We start from the raw sequence: 21993 nt of genomic DNA on the forward strand, positions 1-21993 counted from the left end.
GATGACAGGGATCAAACACAGGACAGTCTGTCCTGGATTGTGAAGTGTCCTGAAAGTCTCTTTGCTTTCAGATGAGATCTCCATTTTGCCCGATGGAATGTTTTTTGAGAGGGAAAGGGGTGGAAGAGATTGTGAGCGTATCGGAGGATTGGTTATGGGGGCTGGGCTGCCAACGGTACCCTCCCCTGCGGGGCGTGGGATTTTGAAGCAAGCAGGCTAGACAGCCACGGGATGAGGCCTCAAGAAGACAACTGGATGCAGTGAGTCAGAAGGAAGGGCAAGCTAACATGTTTTGCCAGTGGAGACAGGGGGCTTATTGCTCGACGGGGATACCCGGGTCTGTTTGGCCTCGGCAAAATCCTCAGGATTCCAAGAGTTGTCTCTTTGAGCGATGCCCATTCGAGTCAGAAATGATGAGCTGAGCAGGGGGTGGGAGGGAGGAAAGGAAAGGTGGGGCTTTCTGTGGCTTCGTCACAGCTAGAGATCATAGCTGTCAACTTTCGGATTTTGAAAATAAGGGATCAGCAGCAGCCTCACCTGTCCCGGGGACAGTCTACGGTATATCTAACAATCCAGGATAGCAGCGGGAAACAGCGCTGGAATAAGGGAATTTCCAGCAAAAAAGGGAAGGCTGGCAGCTGTGGTTTGGAATAAGGGAGTTTCCCACAAAAAAGGGAGGGTTGACAGCTAAGCTAGAGATCTAGGCGAAATTCAACGTTGGTTGCACTTTAACGCTTCCTGATTCGCATTTCTCGAACCAGTATGCCACTATCCTTTGAATTGCCCTTGGAAAGTCACACATGTCTGACTTTCAAGCTGCAGTTTTCTAACCAAACACAATGTACAACAATGCATATGTACAAGGGAAATGTCCGTGCTTATGTCCATGACTGCACCATACCAAATAAATACAGTGGTACCTCGTAAGTCGGACGGAATCCATTCCGGAAGTCCGTTCGCCTTCCAGAACGTTTGGAAACCAAGGCGCGGCTTTCCGAATGGCGGCAGGAAGCTCCTGCAGCCAATCGGAAGCCGCGGAACCCACACCAGACATTTGGGTTCCAAAGAACGTTCGGAAACCGGAACACTCACTTCCGGGTTTGTGGCGTTCGGGAGCCAAAACATTTGACTCGCAAGGCGTTCGGGATCCAAGGTACGACTGTAAATAAAAACCATTGGGTATTAGAGGAAAAGAACCTTTTAATTAAAGAACCTTTTAATGAGGGTGAAAGAGGAGAGCGCAAAATATGGTCTGAAGCTCAACATCAAAAAACCAAGATCATGGCCACTGTTCCCATCACCTCCTGGCAAATAGAAGGGGAAGAAATGGAGGCAGTGAGAGATTTTACCTTCTTGGGCTCCTTGATCACTGCAGATGGTGACAGCAGTCACGAAATTAAAAGACGCCTGCTTCTTGGGAGAAAAGCAATGACAAACCTAGACAGCATCTTAAAAAGCAGAGACATCACCTTGCCGACAAAGGTCCGTATAGTTAAAGCTATGGTTTTCCCAGTAGTGATGTATGGAAGTGAGAGCTGGTCCATAAAGAAGGCTGATCGCCGAAGAATTGATGCTTTTGAATTATGGTGCTGGAGGAGACTCTTGAGCGTCCCATGGACTGCAAGAAGATCAAACCTATCCATTCTTAAGGAAATCAGCCCTGAGTGCTCCCTGGAAGGACAGATCGTGAAGCTGAGGCTCCAATACTTTGGCCACCTCATGAGAAGAGAAGAATCCTTGGAAAAGACCCTGATGTTGGGAAAGGAGAAGGGGACGACAGAGGACGAGATGGTTGGACAGTGTTCTCGAAGCTACGAACATGAGTTTGACCAAACTGCGGGAGGCAGTGGAAGACAGGAGTGCCTGGAGTGCTATGGTCCATGGGGTCACGAAGAGTCGGACACGACTAAACGACTAAACAACAACAACAATTAGAGGAAACCGTTTGCAAAAATGTGTTAGGATAAAGTTGCACTAAAATGTTGAGGAAGTTTGAGTAAGATTATTATTATTATTATTATTATTATTATTATTATTATTATTATTGCTGAGGACAGATAGAGAACTGAATAGAAGTCTGGTAAAATGAGGAACTGAGAAATGGAAATAGATTTGCCTGCCTCTAGTTACAGCTGAGAAATGTTCTGTGCCAACTTTGGTGAATCTACTGATCTGTTTCCCATCTTTCTCTCCCATCCCATCCCCATACTGCTCCTACCCTGATTCATTCTGCTCTTTATCAAACCTTCTCCTATTCCCCCCCCCCTTCTTACTTTGGGATCTCCCTTGGCTGCAACTGTCCTTACCGTCTCCCCCCCCCCCCGGTTTATCGTATTCCACCCCCTTCTTCCCTCATCTCTAGCAGCTGTGGACTGTGTGGTCGGTCCTTGGGGTCCCTGGAGCGAATGCAATGCTCTTTGCGGTACGGGCAGCAAAGACCGGACTCGCCAGGTCACCGTGCCACCTCGGAACGGAGGAACCCCCTGCCCAGACCTAAAGCAGAGGCGGGGGTGCCTTGGGGAGAGCTCGGCCTGCGATTCAGCAAAAGGTACAATCCTGACAGCAGTGACGAGATGCATTTACAATATAATGAAAACACATGTAATATACAACAGGTGCTTATCTAAATGCAATTAAAACAATTGCATAGACAGTGGTACCTCGGATTTTGAATGTCTGGGAAGTCGAACGTTTCTGTTTTCGAATGCTGAAATACCTGGAAGTAAAGGCTTCCGTTTTTGAACGCGCCTCAGAAGTCGAACGGCTTCCGCTGAGTGTTTCTCATTTTTCTCAATTAAATTTGCAGGCCGCCCTTTGAGCCTCGGTTTTCGAACGTTTTGGAAGTAGAATGGTCTTCCGGAACGGATTACGTTCAAAAACTGAGGTACCACTGTATAAAATCAATTTTATATATAGCGATTATTTACCTATTATTCATTTATGGAAGTTATATTCCTCCTTTATCTCCAAGGAGCTCAAGGTGGTGCAAGGGAAAACAGAAGATTGTTGTGCAACAGTCTTAAGATCCTGTTGCCAGACTCATTATCTGTACATGCAAGGAGTAATCACTGTCACCCTGTTATTCATTTCAGGCAGCAAAATTTCCCTGCCTGCATGAGCCTTGGGTTAGCCCGCTCCTCGTCCCGTCTCCTCCTCTTCTGTGAGCGAGAGCAAAATCTCCCAAGCTGACTTTGGAACAAGCCATGGTTTCACAGTATGTCCAAACCCAGGGAACTGTGGTTTGTTCTAAGCAGCATTTGTGAAAACTAACCAAGAATGTGCAGTCGTTTAATCACCTGGCCTGTTAAGTAACTTTGGGTGAGAAATGCACTGATGACATTTGTGTCTACACTGCCCTGCTCTCCTTCCCCAAATCCATTTGCTGTGAACAATTCTTGGGAAGATTTACATAGCGCTACGTTTTATAGCATCAAAGCGGTGCCATTAAGTCACGAATGGAGCATGCTTTGAGATTCGAAGATGGTTGTAATTACAAACAATTTTCAACGAATGGTTATAATTTGACCTGCTCAAATGTGAATGGATTGATTTTGAATAAAGTAAATGCTGGTTAATTTGCAGGTTTTGAAGTACTGAAAGGTCCCTGTATGTAAATTTATGGTGCTCCTCATGAGAATAAGAAATAACTTTGCCCTAGCTATGCTGCCAACATTGTGCCCCTTCGATTAATTTTCAGTTTGTTATTTCCTCTTAAATTCTCTGTGCTAGCCTGACATGATGAGTGCCTTTAATCAGATGATGTCTCCTTTTCTTTCCATGGCTGGTTTGACAGAGGTGGCTAAGATCCTGCCCGATTCTTTTAAAAGGGATTTTAAGGACCCCTGGAGAAGACCTCACATGTTAACGAGGGAGAAGCTGCCAAGGTAGGCATGGCTTGGCCAAGAAACCAAGCTGCGTTAGCCTCCTGGCAAAACGCGGTACATTGTGTTCTGCAGAGGACTGACACTTATGCATGCTAAAAAAAGAGGAGGGTTTAAGAGGACCCTTTATCCCCTTCCCAGAGCTACAATTCCCAAAGTCCCCTGGGTAGAGGGAATGACTGTTATACCACCCAAAATGTTGTATCCTTTTCTCTCGTTAGACCAACAGAGTCTCATCCGTTGCCATGGACAAATTGGCAAGCTGTTTTGGTTCCTTAGCAGATAGCATACCTGCCAAGTCCTGGACTGCAAAATCCGGGATTGGCAGCCGCGTGACACCGGAAGTTGCGTAGACGCAACTTCCAGTATCGCTTTGCCCATCTATGAGCACCGAAAATGGCAGGCGCCGGCAACAGAAGTCGCGTCTACGCATGTCCGGAAGTGCGTAGACGCAACTTCCAGTGTCGCTTTGCCCATCTATGGGCACCAAAAATGGCCGGTGTCAGTGCCGGAAGTTGCGTCTATGCACTTCTGGACATGCGTAGATGCGACTTCTGGCGCTAGCGCCGGCCATTTTCGGTGCCCATAGATGGGCAAAGCAGCAAAAAAAAAAAAAGGCCACCGGCAGGAGCAGAATAAGGGAGAATAACAGGAGAGGAACCAATAAGGGGGACTGCCGGGATATGGTACGAAAAAACAGGGGTTTCCCGGGGGAAACGGGGTACTTGGCAGCTATGGCAGATAGAGAAGGGCACTCAGAACACGAGTTGGTCTACATTGAACTTAATCGATCAAGGGAATGGAGCGGCTCCCCTACAATGAAATTTTGTTGCGTTTGGAGCTTTTTAGCTTAGAGGAAAAGCAAGTAAAAGGCAACATGCTAGAAGTTTACAAAATTAGGCATGGGATGAAGAAGGTGGATAGAGATAAGTTTCCCTCCCTCTCTCTCTCATAACTCAGAGACCCCCAAAGAAGCTGAATGTTAGAAGATTCAGGGACAGATAAAAGACTTGCTGGTATTTTTATTGACCATAGATTGGAAATTATTTGTTGTAATTGTTAAGCGCAAATTCCCGTTCAATTATTATTTGCTGATATTTACTTTTATTGTGTACTATTGCCTTCTAATATTAACTTATTTGATATAAGCTGTTTAAAGCTCAGATTTTTGTACTGGATCAGATTGTTGCAAGGTGTGCAGTCTTTGTTGTTTCTTCAGCTTGCAAATCGCCTTGTGTTATCGCAATGCATAAAGGGGAGGCACTCAGATTAAAAGCGAAGTGAAAGTCCTTCTCGCAGAGCATAGTTTAAACTCTGGAAGTTGCTCCTGCCGGAGGGTGAGATAGCCACCAACTTGGATGGCTTGGGAAGAGGATTCGACAAATTCAAGGAGGAGAGAGGGCTATCAGTGGCTGCTAGCCATGGTGACCATCCTCTGCCTCCACATTTGGAGGGCTTAATGCTTCTGAATCCCAGTTGCTGGAAACCACAGGTGGAGAGAGCGCTCTTGTGCTCGAGTCCTGTTTGCAGGTTGGCCGCTGCGAGAACAGGATTCTGGATTAGATGGCCACTGGCCTGATCCAGCAGGCTCTCCATTGATTGATTGATTGATTGAATGATTGAATTTATATACCACCCAGTGCCAGATTTACGTATAAGCTAAACAAGCTATAGCTTAGGGCCCCACTCTCTTGGGGACTCCCAAAAAAATTTAAAGGAAATAAAACTGGATGTACATTTCCAAAATATAAGATAAAAAATAAAACCTAAATACAGCAACAGTGTTTTGTGTTGTGTAGGCTCCTATGATGTATAAGTAATGGGCCCCGCCTGCTAGCTGCTCCCTAAAATATCACTGGTTTGCTCATTTCTATATATAGGGTGCCTACATTCTGCATGGACTGGATGCATGGAAACATGTGCAAATGGGCTTTAGATACCTATTAGGTCCATAAATTACCATATAGTATATATTCAACACAAAAAAACAGCGACAATTTGTTGTTGACAAAGGACAGCTGGAGATATAAAGGGTCCCATTACCTTCGGTAGCTTAGGGCCTCATCAAACCTAAATCCGGCCCTGACACCACCCTATACCCGGAGGTCTCAGGGTGGTTCACAGAAAATATCACAGTATATAAAATCAAAATAAAAACAACCCATTAACAGCCCCCCCCCCAGAGCCACATTTTAAAAGGGTATAGGATGTCAATCAGGTCAACCAAAGGCCTGGTTAAAAAGGAACGTTTTTGCCTGGCGCCTAAAGGTGTATAATGAAGGCGCCGGGCGTACTTCCCTGGGGAGAGCATTCCACAGGTGGGGAGCCACTGCAGAGAAGGCCCTGTTATCGTGTTGCCACCCTCCGGACCTCTCAAGGAGGAGGCACACAAAGGATCTCAGGGGCTGGGTAGATTCATATGGGAAGAAGCGGTCCTTGAGGTATTGCGGTCCTGAGGCGTTTAAGCTCTTGCATTCTTGTGAACGCCTCTCCTCCTTTCATCTTGAGATCTCCTGTGTGTTGCTCTCCTCCCCTTCTCCCCCTCCCCCTCCCCTCGTTCAGTGACCGGCTTTAGTAAATGCGAGGATGGAATTTCAAGCAGGATCATTAGCAGAATATTATTTGGGAGAGGCCTTTCCGAGTAAAAGCAAGGAAAGAAGAAAAAGTGTGGGGTGGCTGGGTCGCGTATTCTTCTTCGCTGTCTCCCGTGCATAACATGGAACATAGCCAGGTCTCGTTTCTGCGGGGAGGGGTTCCCGGGGGGCTTAGGGTAGCCTAGTTAACTAAGCAGCCAGCCCCAGAGTTCATTGTTTGGCTCCAGTTTGCATCATGTGCTAGGCCACATGTTCAGCATAGCTGGCCGGCTTTGCTAGTGAGGTGGGGCAGGGGGGGGGGGAAGGAGAAATAATTCCCTGCATGCCTTGAACCTCAAATAGAGGTCCTTTTAGTTCAGGATCAGCTAAAAAGAAGGAAGCCAGGAAAGCTGGGGGGCGGGGAGGCTGTGAGAAAGAAAGCATTTGACTCTTCTAGATCAATCAAATTGTGCCCCCCTCCCTAGTTAGGAATGGAAAAGGGATTAGAATCAGTTCACCTACCTAATCCACACTTTCTAAAAATGATAGGTAAGCTGCCCTTCAATATTATCATTTCTCTGATTTTTGCAATTCGGTTCTCCAGCCTAGTAAGTTGTACCAAAATGCATATACAGTACCTGGGTATATGTGAAAACAACGTACAAAAGTGCATTGCATCGAGGGAAACGGTTTTGCAAAAATGTGTGCACTTACGCATTTGTGGTGTAAACCACTTTGAGATTCTCCACACACACCCCTTAAAAATATAAAGTGGTATAGAAATGAAATTAAGAAGAAGAAGAAGAAAAGAAGGAAGTTGTGTCTTCCTTGAAGTTCCATTGTACGTAACAAGGCTTGCACATAATTCTTTTGAAAGTAAAGCACCTTGTGTTTTCCGTTTTCCTCGACACTTACGTTTGGAGGATACAGAACAACTCATCCTTGCTGTTCCGCACTACCTTCTCCAGAATGGCACTGGGAGCCAATCCTCAGCGGCTGACTCATCCCCTTTTACTCTGATTGGGTCCAATCAGCACAAAGTGGGAGAAGACCTCTTCTCAGTGGCTAAAAAGCGCCCCTTCCATGCTGATTGGTTGGTACTGGGATTCTGGTCTTTGACACCCACCCACCCACCCACAAGACCCTGGACCACTGCACCTCTGATCCAGACAGATTGGTGGGGGAGTGCCCCATTTGTCCTAGTGAACCAGTCTTTCATACCCTCCGAGTGTCCCTATTTTGCAAATTTGCAGAAGCTGTCCCAGTTTCTGATATGATCCCAGAATGTCCCGCTTTTCCTTAGGACGTCCCTCTTTTCATTGAGCCAAGGAGATAAGTAACTATACAACCTTCAGAAGACATCTGAAGGCAGCTCTGTATATGGAAGGTTTTTCTTTCAATGTTTAATATTTTATTATTACTTTTAGATCTGTTGGAAGCCACCCAGAGTGGTTGGGACAATCCAGTCAGATGGTAGCAAAAAATAAATGGTGCGTCTCTTTCTCTCTGTGCCGCAACACAGCCCACATTTGCCTGGACACAACTCAGTCTGCTTTGCAAAGTAAGGCTTGCTGTGGCACAGTGAAACCCGATGATATTTGCCAAGCTGGACTCCCCCAAGTTGATGGGCATTGCCAGGTTGTTGTGTTTTTTAAAGCAGGAACTTGGGGTACTTACCATTTTAAAATTGTGGGGGGGGGGAGCTGGAACACATTGCCTGAGCCCCAAATCCACCTGTATCCATAATCAATAAATTTGCAACCATTTCTAATCCAATAATAATAATAATAATAATAATAATAATAATAATAATAATAATAAAAAGATGGTAGGGTATAAATTATAAAATTATAATTATAATCAGGCAGAGGGCCTTCTCGGTAGTTGAGCCCGCCCTGTGGAACATCCTCCCATCAGATGTCAAGGAAATAAACAACTATCTGACTTTTAGAAGACATCTGAAGGCAACCTTGTTTAGGGAAGTTTTTAAGGTTTGATGATTTACAGTGGTCCCTCGGCTTACGAAGTACTCGACTTACGAAATTTCGAGTTACGAGTGGGGGGGGGAAATGGCCGCACGCTTACGTTTTTTCGACATCCGAAAGGAAAACCGTTGCGGTTTAGATGGCTTTTTTTCCAACTTACAAATTTTAGAAGCGGTTTACTCGACTTACGAATTTTTCCGTTTCCAATGCATTCCTATGGGAAACCGCTTTTATCGACTTACAAACTTTTCGACCTACGAATGTGCATTCGGAACGGATTAAATTCGTAAGTCAAGGGACCACTGTATCGTGTTTTTAATATTCTGCTGGGAGCCGCCCAGAGTGGCTGGGGAAACCCAGCCAGATGGGCGGAGTATAAATAATAAATTATTATTATTATTATTATTATTATTATTGAATAGGTAAAGGTAAAGGGACCCCTGACCATTAGGTCCAGTCGTGACCGACTCTGGGGTTGCGCTCTCATCTCGCATTATTGGCCGAGGGAGCTGGCGTATAGCTTCCAGGTCATGTGGCCAGCATGACAAAGCCGCTTCTGGCAAACCAGAGCAGCACATGGAAACGCCGTTTACCTTCCCGCTGTAGCGGTTCCTATTTATCTACTTGCATTTTGACGTGCTTTCGAACTGCTAGGTTGGCAGGAGCTGGGACCGAGCAACGGGAGCTCACCCCGTCACAGGGATTCGAACTGCCGACCTTCTGATCAGAAAGCCCTAGGCTCTGTGGTTTAACCACAGCGCCACCTGGGTCCCTATTATTGAATAGGATGTCCCTATTTTTCTTCGGAGAAATGTTGGGAGAGTATAGTGAAGTCTTTGCTGGATCAATCACACAAGCAGCATCTAATCCTGGCCTGGAGGACTGAGGGGAGAGGCCCCTCTGTTGCATAGTTACTTGGGAGAGCTACAATTCTTCCTGGTTCTCTTTTCCTTGGAACAGAACCAGAGCAGAGAGAGAGGAAAGCAGCCCAAGGCCAAGAAATTTCTGGATGATGTCGCCTTCCCCTCTGAAGTTCCATCGATTGTCTCCGCTCGCCGGATTCTTGCACCAGAGTGTCGTGCCAGCCAGAGATTCTGGCCTAATTAGGGAGACGCAATCAAAGGCCGCAGCTCCGAGAGGGAGAAGCTTTGGTGTCGCTGAGATACAGCAGATGGGTTTTGCGATGTCCGTGCATCGCTGCTGGAGCTGTCGTGTGACATCTGGTAAAATAGGCCTCCTTCGTACACGGCGCTCTCAAGAAACTAAATACCGTGGATGCAAAAAATTACGGAATGTGCAGAAATGGCAAAACTTACCGGAAGAATAAGAAATCAAGATAACATTTTTTTAAAAAATAAAAATAAAAGAATAGAAATGGTTTATTGAATATTTACAGATAAATTGTAAACAGATTAAAAAAAATCATTGGCAGGGTTATGTGATCACCTGCAGTTTCATAAGAGTATATATTTAAAGATGAATAAAGGAGCAAATTTAGGGGACCCAGGTGGCGCTGTGGTTAAACCACAGAGTTTAGGGTTTGCTGATCAGAAGGTCGGCGGTTCGAATCCCTGTGACGGGGTGAGCTCCCGTTGCTTGGTCCCAGCTCCTGCCAACCTAGCAGTTCGAAAGCACGTCAAAATGCAAGTAGATAAATAGGGGGGAGGTAAACGGCGTTTCCATGTGCTGCTCTGGTTTGCCAGAAGCGGCTTTGTCATGCTGGCCACATGACCTGGAAGCTATACGCCGGCTCCCTTGGCCAATAATGCGAGATGAGCGTGCAACCTTAGAGTCGGTCACCACTGGACCTAATGGTCAGGGGTCCCTTTACCCTTTACCTTTAAAGGAGCAAATTAAGTTCATTTGGATATGCAGAAGATATTAAAAATAAATTTAAGGAACCGTAGAAAGAAGAGGAAGGAAGTCAAGTTGTTTTTTTCCATTTGTGTGTGCAGAACTAAGTCACACCTTTATTTTTGTTGTCTCTTACATAAATATTTAGGTTGGATCCATCATTTCTCCTTGTTGCTCCTTTGAGTTAAGTTCTTCCAAAACGTGCTCTCCCAACAAGAACACACATGTACACAATCTGCTCCTTTGCAGATTGACACACCTTTGAAACGTCAAAATGATTGTAAAGTTAGTGAAACGTATAAACTTGAAAAGTATAAATATATTTAAAAAAACAAAAAACAAAAAGAAGAAACAAAAAACCCGAACCATCATAATAAACAGATAAACCCACCAGCGGCAAACTTTACAAAAGACTTGAACGATTTTAAATGCCAGCAATATTTATTTTTTAAAAGGACTTCTCCTGGGGTGTTATTCAAATAAGTAGTTGTGCCAGAGCAAGGATTAGTGTTAGTGTAATAAGACTCCCACTCAGGTGTCTTGTGCCATCTCCAAAACTACGCCAGAAGGCTGGGTGGGAAACCCAGCACAAATTCAGGGGGAGGAGAGTGTGAAAATAGTCAATTGTGTAAGGAATAATCCTTGTGCTGTTGGAAAAGCGTACTTATCGTTATAGTGAACCTTAGCGCTGATATAATCATAGCATAGAGCCAGGACTACGGTATCTTGAGAGGGCATTTCATAACAGGGGCCACCACCAAAAAGGCCCTGTCTCCATTAGCCACCCAACACACCTCATTTGGTGGGGGGCACAGAAATTTACTTAATACATTTGCAGCCCAATCCGATGGAGATATGCAGGGAAGGCAGAGGTGAAGTTGGCTGTGTGCCCTACCTCACAGAGAACAGTATCTGAAAGCATTCTGTGTTTGAAGGGCTCTCCAGGTCTGGTTCAACCATACTTTTAAAGCCCTCTGATACTACTTTAAACAGTCATGGCCTCCCCCCCCCCAAAGAATTATGGGAGCTGTAGTTTGTTAAGAGTTTTTTGTGTTTTTTTTAAAGGAGGCCCCTGTTCCCTTCACATAACTTTATTCTGGCCTGGACCACCACAGAACAGGATGGTCTGTTTTGCCTCCGGGAATGCTGTTTGGGAGCCAGGAATAAACAGGAAGTCGCAGAAGCAAATAAGAAGCTTTGGGTTATGAATCTCAAGAAAAATGCCTAAGTAGCATTCCTTGGTCATCCCTGCAGGTTATCCCTGCTTGATGCAGCCACCATATTATAAACAAAGAGAAAAAACAAACACATCTCTGACCAATCCTGTCTCCTTTATGCTAGCGCTGATCTTTGGTGTGTAAATTGTGTATTCATCTTTCTCCTAACCAACAAGCTGAGGATGAAGTTTGGATTCTTCTCCATCTCTTGGTGGAATCACTTAGTAACAGACTCTCCCTCCCTTCTTTCCCTCCCTCCCTCCCTCCCTCCCTCCCTCTCCATGCCATGCATTATTTTACATGTGTCAGGGACTGTGCTGAGGAGGGATGGTGGGAGCCTCCTCCTCCCCCTGTTCCTGATCTGGATCCTGAATCTTCCCAGGAGCAGGAGGACAGTATAGATTTGGAACAGTGGTTTGCAGAGGGGCATAGTTCAGAAGGCAGATGCTGGGAAATACTGGATGGGGAACACCTACGAGAAGAAGCCATGGAAGAGAGAGTGTTAACAGATTCACAATCTCTGGACAGCATTCACCCCCCTTCTCCAAAGTCCTGGAGAGCTCAGAAAGTGGCAGAACAGAAAGCACAGAGGGTACAAACTCAGATTACAAGACGTAGAAGTGACATAGATTAATAGGGACGGAAGGGGGGGTAAACCTTAATTGGGAGCACTGCCATTTCTAGGAGATGTGTTCTTTGTTCTCTTGCTGTGATTATGAAAGTTTCTAACTGGTAATAAGACTCCTTTTCCTTTGTTCTGCTTATCTTCTGCCATGGGGGGAAGAAGCCGATTTCCTGAAGGCTGACAATATGTTTCTATCATGTCACCTCTTACTCACATTTTCTTTAAACTAAAAAGTCCCAAATGCTGCGACCTTGCCTCCTAGCAGAGTTGCTCCATTACGTGGTCCCATCAGTAGCATCCTTCAGACTCCCGGGTACCTAGGCTGCTAGCCGTCTCCCCCCCCCCCAAGGCTCAACAGAGCCAGGGCAGAGAGCGTTGTCCTCGCTTGGGTGTGTGGCTTCGTGATAACTCAACATCATCACGACAGTGTCGTCATGAAGCCAGATCAGAGGGAGGGCAATGTGCCCTGCCCTCGCTCTGGAGTCTTCTGCCTAGAAAAGAAGCTGCTCTACTAAGTCCCAATAGCTATGACAATCTTTCCTTCCTGTGTTTCAGTTTGTATATTCTGTTGAAAATGGCAACTTAGGGCTCTTCAATACTTGTCCCATGATTTCTCAGAACGGGCCCCAACGGTATTTCTTTTCCCCAGGGAAAACACGCAGTTGGCCGCAGATTAGAACAAACATCCACTGGGTATTGTGCAGACTCACATTTGTTCCAATTCAGTAGTAAGCAGAGGGTTTTCCCGGGGGGGGGGGACTTCTTGGACCCGTACCTAGAAGAAATCATTGGACGAATGCAAGTGTGCATGAGCTCTTAAGTGGATTGTTCTCTGAACGGGAACTGTATTGAAGGCAATTTAACCAAGCATGGAGATCTAACCCTTTCCTTGCTCCCTCTCTGTGCTTTCCAGTTACTGCATCTACTTCCGCCTGACGCAGGTGAGCCCTGCTTGCCGCCTGCATTTCTGGAGCAGGCCGCTGGCGAGAGAGCGTCGTGTCTGCGTGGAATGCCAAGGGAATGCTGTGGGCAGCAAGAAACGGTGCCAAGGAGACGGTCTGCAGGGAGCCAGGTGTGTGATTGCAGATTCCTTCAATAAACAGACGCTGAATTATCCCCAACAGAAAGGACTCTGTTGTGTTTTTTTATTAATTATTTATTAAGGAAAGTACCTTTAGACCTCCCCCCCAAAAAATAATTATATATAATTTCCCAATATTCTTTTACCCTTTTACAAGTCCACCACACACGATAAAACATACCCTCAAACCTCGTTACATCTACAACACTTATCTGATTCGGACTTATGCATTTTTAGCAAGTCTACTCAGAGTTAAATACCACCTGTAAATCATTTTCTGGTAGTTTTCCTTCAATGAATAACATGCTGTGAACTTCAAATCGCTCTTCCAAAGTTTCCACCAGAGATTCAAATCTATGTTATGTCCTACATTGCCCAGTGTGTCATAGAAGCTTTAACAAGATCGTCTTTTGTTTCCTAATCTAACAACAGATTGCACATTTATCCTGCACAAATATTCTTAATACAATCCAATTATGCAGATTCCTTCTGACAATACCCTTTTGCGCTCTCTTTTACTGTTTTTAACGTCTCTTCACATTCAGGCTATCTATCAAAGCATGTGCAATCATTTCTGCTGTAGCTCTCTGAGGGGAATGGGGCGGGTTTTTTATTTCTTATACAATACTACCTGGCCCTGCACGCGTTGCTGTGCGTTAGTCTGTGAAATGGAGGGTAATAGCCCCCCCTTCAGATCCCCCTGAGCCTCAGAGTCCCCCTGAGTCGAGGCAAGATACTGTGGAGAGGGCAGGTTTCATCCCTGTGTCTCCCCCCCACCCTGTTCTGACCCATTACGTATCCCTGCTCCCTATTCGCCCCCCCCCCGCATCCCCTCCAGGCAGGCCCCTACCTCCACTTGGCAATGTTGGTTATTTGCTGGGGGCCTAGGGGTCTGATAATGGCCGCCTTGGTGGTTTCAGTTGCTTGGTTGATGATGTCATTTGGTTTGTGGGTGTGGCTTGGATTTCACAGGAAGGGAGGGGTGGAGGAGGGTATTATGCCACTTGAGGGCGCTGTTTGACTTGGTGGAAAACCAGGTCTATACCTGCCCAGGTGTGTGATTTGAGGGATTTTTGTCCCCAACAACGCTCGGGGAGTGGCCTGGATTGTTGTGTCAAAATTTCAGGACGATCGGTCAAGCGGTTACGGAGAAAAGTGGAAAACACAGTTTCACGATTTTTACATTTATATATATATATATATATTGAGGCACGCGGTCACTCAGTGCTATCAGTACATGCAAATGTCTGGCTCATTTAAGACTATATTTAAGTCTATCTTTATTCTCAACGATGGAACTCCCAGGTGGAGAAATACTTCGATTTTCATGAATATTTATTATTTGTAAAGGGAATTTTGGGGTAAAAAGGGGGGGAACGCTATAAGTAAGTCAGAAATTAAATCGTTATAACAAAAGATAATAAAAAAAACCTATGGAAAATCGCTTAGAAATGTATTTTTGCTTTCCTGCGCCATCTGCTATTGCATGTTTATAACACATTCAAATCGCTGGTTTTTTGTTTGTTTGTTTACTAGTGTAGCTGAGTCCTTTGTGTGAGTTACTGCTTTATTATCCCTTTGAAGCTGTGTCTTTGAACTTCTGTCCTTCCAGGCCGTGAAACATTATGATTTGATTTACAGTATTTTTTATTTTATTCGTTGTTTTCTTTCTTTTTGTTACCTTTGCACTTTATTTATTTATATTGCTGCTTTTTTTTTTGGTAACAAATCAATAAAAAAAAATTAAAAGAAGGAACTGGAAATTGTACCTCGTCCACTCAATCCTATTTTCTGCCTTTTTCTAGAACATTCTGGACTGCGGCGTCCATCGCTGGCTGCCAAGGATCCTGGGTGCAGGAATCTCTACAGGAGAAATGTTTGTGCCCTCAACTCTCCTTTATCTTCATATGACATCATGTCGAGCTGAGTGGCAATCTCAAGAAGACCGAACGCAGCTGTTTTGGGGTGTTTTGGTAAAGAAGAGAGCTGAAGGAATCAATGGCAATCCTCAAACTACATTTTTCCAATCATCATGCACCAACACTCATTGTTTCCACTTGTTTTATACTGGACACCCGACCGTGTATTGTTTCCAAGCACAAGAACGTCTGATTCAATCTCTCTTTGTTTAAAAAAGAAAAGAAGAACTGCATATATACCGATATATATATACATACATACATTATATACCTCTGAAAAAGGTATACTACCTCCACCATTGCAGCTAAAATGGAAGATGGCGTATTTTCTCTGCTTTCCACAGTGACTCCCAGCTTTATTTAAGACAGGGAACTCCCCCCCCCCAGAGCCCAAGAAACATATTCCCTTCTGGGCAATGTTCCAGGGGTCAAATCTCCATTGGGGGAGGAGCCAGAGTCAAAATCGGGCAGAGCAATGAATGTCAATTTTATATTTGCGCATTGTGGGAATGTTGTGGATACTAGGAGAGGATATAGTGATTTGATAATATCCTTCCTAACTCACGCTTGTGAGCCAGCAGCAGAGTGACATTCCCCAATACATAGCAGGAAGCTAGTTGGTAGATTCGTTTGAATCTCTTTACTTAAGCAATCCATTCTGGCTTTGCCCAGATTGGGTTCTGTTCCTGGCAAGTCCCCTTTTAACCCCCCTGAAAAGAATAAAGACACAACAATCTTCTATTAAAAGTAATAAGATGTTTACTCACTTTTAGTTCACAGTTGGATCCCTGAAGGCTGGCTTTAGCTTAGAGTTACATGCTATTGAGAAATGCACCCCATCGAGTTAAACAAGGCTTACTTTCAGGGAAGGGATGTCCGAGAATTCGGACAGCAATGAAAACGGGAGATTGCTACTGTTTGTCTCATATTTGCACTGTGTTTCCTCGGCACTGAAACGAATGGAGTGGTATCACGTAATAGCAATGTAAATTTACGTAATTAACTTCGCAAATTACACGAGGCGTGTGATTTTGCCACAGTGGACAGTGAGACAAATAACGTCGTTTTTTTGGCAGAAAGTGAACTGCAGCAAAACAAGAGCGCTGGGTTTGGTGAAAATGGTGGGCATGGGGTTGCAGCTAAAATTCTTTATGGAATAAGGGCTAGAATCAATGTTGAAGTTTTTCACCTAGCCTGTGGCAGTACTTGAATTTGCAAACACATTGAAAGAATGAAACATTGCCAAAGATGGTTATTTGAAGGATTAAGAATTTCCCCCAGTTTGGGGCACATTCCATTTTTGCATTGCTTCATAAACTTGCAAATCCCATTTGACCAGTGACTATCTTGGGACAAAATAATGAATATATGTAATCCTTGGGCAAATGGTAGATTCATCATAATACCCTCAAGTGTGAAAAGAGTCTTTATAAATTTCAGCATACCCTGCTGGATATTACCATTGAAGCCCTGAATAACTTGGACCTGGGATGCTGAAAGGGCTATTTTCTTCTACACATATATGCCTGGCGTCCCTTTAAAATATATATTTTAAACTAAATTCAAACTTCTAACCAATTCCCCCGCTGCCCCGCAAAGCAGAAACTACCGGTACTTGCAGAAACAGGGGCAAGACAAGGGAGGCAGAAATTTATCAAACATTGGAGCCCCTAGCAAAGAAAAGCACAAGTCTCTCTCTCTCGTGAGCAAGGCCTAATTTCTCTTCCCAAGGAGTCCAGGGATTTTCCTTTGGTGTCAACTAAAAAGACGAGGGCGATATTGCAAATTAATTTGACACCTCCAAAGTCAGCTCTGCACATCTGAATAGCTGCAGCCGTGCTTTGCAGGCAAATCCCTGAAGGCTGTGTGCAAATGTTTGGCACAGAGGAGGTGTAATTGGATGAGGGAATAAAAGGACGCGTTGGAGGGGGGGGGGGAGAGAGAGATTCAACAGCTAGAAGGCCAGAGAGAAATGAAATGAAAATAAATCCCAGCTAATTGATTATCGTTCTCATTATGATTTACTAAATGTATTAGTTGCTTCTTCTTTTTTTGCCATGGCCACTCAAGGAGACTTAAAATATTTTAAGCGAGAAGGAAACACACATTAAAACTAGCATCGCCGGGGGGGGGGGGGGGCACACACAAATCTGAGACAGTTCTGCATCAAAACATCCCACCCATTCAAAAAAATGGTTGTGCCTGATTAAAAAGGAACGTTTTTGCCTGGCACCTAAAGATATGTAATTATGGTGCTTTGGGGAGGGCATTCCACAAATCGGGAGCCACCACAGAAAAGGCCCATTCTTAGGTTGTAACTCTCCAGGCCACCTGCGGAGAGGGTACACAAAGAAGGGCCTCAGTTTGATGATTTCAGGGTCGGGGTCAGTTCATAAGTGGTCCTTGAGGTATTAGGGTCCTAAGCCTAACCAGCAGTTTGAATTGTAAATTATTTACCGTATATTCTGGCGTATAAGACAACTGGGCGTGTAAGACGACCCCCAACTTTTCTAGTTAAAATATAGAGTTTGGGATATACTCGCCGTATAAGAAATACGATCTGCTGTATAAGACGACCCCCGACTTTTGAGAAGATTTTCTTGGGTTAAAAAGTAGTCTTATACACAGGAATATATATATATATATATATATATATATATATATATATATATTCCGCTAAATACATGCAAACCTCAAGTCCTTAAATGCACTTCAGGGTAGTATACCAAGAAATTTTACAGGGACACAGGTGGCACTGTGGTCCAAACCACTGAGCCTCTTGGGCTTGCCAATCAGAAGGTCGGCGGTTCGAATCCGTGACGGGGTGAGCTCCCGTTGCTCGGTCCCAGCTCCTGCCAACCTAGCAGTTCGAAAGCACGCCAGTGCAAGTAGATAAATAGGAACCGCTACAGCGGGAAGGTAAATGGCGTTTCCGTGCGCTCTGGTTTCCGTCAAGGTGTTCCTTTGCACCAGAAGCGGTTTAGTCCTGCTGGCTATGACCCGGAAAGTTGCCTGCGGACAAACGCCGGCTCCCTCAGCCTGAAAGCGAGATGAGCGCCATAATTCCATAGTCGCCTTTGACTGGACTTAATCGTCCAGGGGTCCTTTACCTTTTAACCAATAAATTTAGACCACATGCACACACACACATGTATACATGACAACATATCTTGAAATGAAAGGTGGTTATAGTAGATGTTCTGATGAGGGTTGGTCCTATCCTAATAGTCCTGCTCAAAGCAGATCCATGGAAATGAATGAAACAAAAGTCAGCCATGCCTGTTCAACTCAGTAGGTTTACTCAGAGTAGGGTCACATTCACACTGTTAAGGACAGCTGAAAACTAAAAGGTGAAAAATGAAAGCGTAAAGCAGGTAGGTGGAATAAGCACAGTTACGTATGGGTTAAATAACTATACAGTGGTACCTCAGTTTAAGTACACAATTGGTTCCGGAAGTCTACTTAACCTGAAGCGAACTTTCCCATTGAAAGTAATGGAAAGTGGATTAATCCATTCCAGATGGTCCGCGAAGTACTTAAACTGAAGCGTACTTAACCTGAGGCGAACTTTCCCATTGAAAGTAATGGAAAGTGGATTAATTCTTTTCAGACGGTCCGCGGAGTACTTAAACTGAAGCGAACTTTTCCATTGAAAGTAATGGACAGTGGATTAATCTGTTCCAGACGGGTCCGCGGAGTACTTAAACTGAAAGTACTCAAACCGAAGCGTACTTAAACCGAGATATGACTAGTCCAAGTCATGAAAGAAAAGAATAAGAATTGTCTTTACACAAAGGGAGAATATTAGTTCCCTGATTGTCAAGTAGAGTTCCAAATTTGCTGGGCTTCTGAGTTGTCTTGGAAATGATGCTTCTGCTGTATATGTAATAAAGGAACACCGGTAATCTAAAAAGTCTCCAGAGGTTTTAGCCTCGTCCAAATATTCTGCTGCTGTAACTTGCCCTGAGACCATATGTTGAAGGCTGGATAAGAAACCCTATAAATAAATGAATAATACAAGGCCTCTTGCTATATTCGAGGAAAGAGATGCAGCTCACAAGATCCCAATTTCAATCCCTGCTGTTTTCTGGTAGGGCTGTGCAGGAACTAGGAAGCTGCTGCCAGTCAGTGCAGGAAATGTGGGGCTACTAGACAGACCAATCATACAGGAAAGGAAGCTACTTTGTCAGCTTGCATATTATCGCCCTCTGCTGGGCTCACATGCATATTAAACTTTGAAATTTTGTTTGCAATTTAGGCCCCATCTTCACTATGCTTTGAAAGCCGCATCATGCCACTTTAACCAGTCATGCCTTTCCCCAAAGAATCCTGGGAACTGTAGTTTACTGAGGGTGCTGAGTGTTGTTCCTCTGACAGAGCTGGTTTAATGCTCAACCCCTCTTCCCAGAGGATGTAAAATCCCCCTATTCTCTTCTTTTAGGAGAATAGGGGAACTGTAGTTCTCTGAGTGGAAAAGGGAGTCTCTGAACAACTCTCAGTGCCCTTAACAAACTGGATCCCTGAACGCATTTTATGTAGTCTTCTCTGTGCATTCTACTGAACTCCTGGTATCCATTAACTAAGTTTCTAGTCCATATGATCACAGAAACAAAAACCGCCAGATAATCAGAGGAAGAAGCTGCCTCTCTCCGCGTGAATCAGTCTGGACCCTGTGGTGTTCATCAGAGGCCCTTCTCCATGTGCTCCACCCCAAAGAAGGGGTGGAGGGCGGCCACCCCAGAACAGGCCTTTTTTCTGTGGTTGCCTCCCATCGATGGAATGCTCTCCCCAGGGAGACACGCCAGGTGCCATCCTTTTGGTCCCATGCAAAGGCCTCTCTCTTTTTTGGTTAATTAGTGGCCTTTGGTTAATTAGTGTTGCCACCTAGGCTGGTGCTTGCCTTTTAGTGGGATGTATGGGCAAAATATGGTCTGAAGCTCAACATCAAAAAAACCAAGATCATGGCCACTGGTCCCATCACCTCCTGGCAAATAGAAGGGGAAGAAATGGAGGCAGTGAGAGATTTTACTTTCTTGGGCTCCTTGATCACTGCAGATGGTGACTAAACAACTAAACAACAACAAATGGTCTTTTTGTTTTAATGTCAAGTGGCCTTCAGACTTTTTGTTGCATAAAGCGGCTGATAAATGCAAATAATAGTAAGGAGGGCAGGAGAAGTTCAATAAAAACGAAACATTCCTTGCATTTGTCCTCTCATTTATTAGGACTGTTGATCAGGAACTTTCAAGGGCAAGCCAGAGCTTTTAAAATAAGGTCAATATACATGGCAACAGTTCCTCATACTGAATGTCAACAAACTCTGGAAAACACTCTATGAATTGGAAGGTGGAGATGCTCTACGTACTTTGTTTGTTTGTTACACTAGAAAATCTTTAGTAAAAACGAATTTAAAAACAAAACGAATGTTATAGCCGCCCAGAGTGGCGGTGGAGACCCGGCCAGATGGGTGGGGTATAAATAATAAATTATTATTATTATTATTATTGGCCCAGAGATGGAAAGAAGATAAAGTCTCTCCCAGAGACTTTGCTGGAATGGCTAAAATCACCGGAAGAATCAGAAATCAGGAAGACCAACATTTTAATAAGGAATGGGGAAAATTTATAACTTACCTTAAAGACCATTGTAAACAGTTAAAATCATTAGTAGGATTGGAATTAACACTTGTAGCTGATATTGGACACAATTTTGGACACAATGGAGAGGTAAAAGATTTGGATTATCTTAAAAGATGAAGAAGGAAATGATTAACAATAGGATCCACAAAGGGGAGGAAGGAAGTCCTATAGATTCTTTGGAATATTGTTTTTATGTTGTACATTCAATATGTGAATGTAAAGTTTTAATCTGAAAAACCAAATGTAAAAAATGTAAAAAAAATAGCAATAAAAACAAACAAAATGAAACCAGGGACTATTCTCTACCCCGTCTTCTCACACGTTCCACAAGGGGCAAGCAGGACCATGTGCCCCCCAACACCCACACATTTAGCATGCATAGGCTTGTCCACACAGTGGGGAACCCTGATTAAGGTTCCTAAGCAGGTGGACAAGCCTATTGAACTATCTTGCCCATTTGTTGACCGGTAGCTCCTAGCATCAAAGCAAAGGTGGGGAACCTCACACAGGTGTTTTCCAGGCCTTCTAATGGTCCCATGAGACTCTCCCTGGGCCGCAAACCCACCCACAGGCTATGCCACTTGCTGACGTTGCTCCATGCCCTCCTTTCGTGTATTATATTTTTTTAAAATCCTGGCTGAAATTTGTCCGTGAACTGCAATAATGGCTCTTGCTTGCCTGGGTGGAGATCTGGGCATGGGTGTGCAGAAGACTTTTTGCGTAACCAGAACACAGCGCAAATGCAACGTGCAGAGCATGGGGTTGTTTATGCACAAGCGCAGTCTATGACTGCTTGGGGGAAACCCTGGAGAGGAGGGGGCTTAGGCAGCTGCGGGAAGACATGGGGAACTTCAGTCCTCACAACTGCCTCCTTGGGGCAAGACCTTCTGGGAATAGTTGCTGTGCTCACTAAGTCTGAGCTGTTTGTTTCTTTGAATACATAGTTCGCTTCACTGAGACGTGAGTTATTACCATAGCTGCCAAGTCTCCCGTTTCCCCCGGGAAAACCCCTTTTTTACTTACCTTTTCCCGGTGGTCCCCCATATCACTTTGTCTCCCGTTTTTCTCCATTATTTTCTCCTGCCGGCGGCCATTTTTTTTCTTTCCGATTTGCCCTTCTATGGGCACCAAAAATGGCCGCCGCCAGCTTCAAAAGTCGCATCTACGCATTTCCGGAAGTGCATAGACGTGACTTCCGGTGTTGGCGGCGGCCATTTTG

General features: G+C 44.6%; 1 protein-coding gene across 1 annotated transcript in view; it reads left to right on the forward strand.

The window, feature by feature from the left end:
* The window catches only part of LOC118076430 (somatomedin-B and thrombospondin type-1 domain-containing protein-like), a 30824-nt gene extending 13859 nt beyond the window's left edge, over positions 1 to 16965 (forward strand). The window contains exons 2-5 of the mRNA XM_060269405.1: positions 2363 to 2548; positions 3794 to 3884; positions 13049 to 13207; positions 15022 to 16965. Coding sequence (XP_060125388.1) covers positions 2363 to 2548; positions 3794 to 3884; positions 13049 to 13207; positions 15022 to 15127 — 542 coding nt within the window. The 3' untranslated portion in view covers positions 15128 to 16965. The remainder of the gene's footprint in view (positions 1 to 2362; positions 2549 to 3793; positions 3885 to 13048; positions 13208 to 15021) is intronic.
* Positions 16966 to 21993: the final 5028 nt, after the last annotated feature.

The sequence above is a fragment of the Zootoca vivipara genome, chromosome 17 (genome assembly GCF_963506605.1).
Source record: "Zootoca vivipara chromosome 17, rZooViv1.1, whole genome shotgun sequence".
NCBI lineage: Eukaryota > Metazoa > Chordata > Lepidosauria > Squamata > Lacertidae > Zootoca > Zootoca vivipara.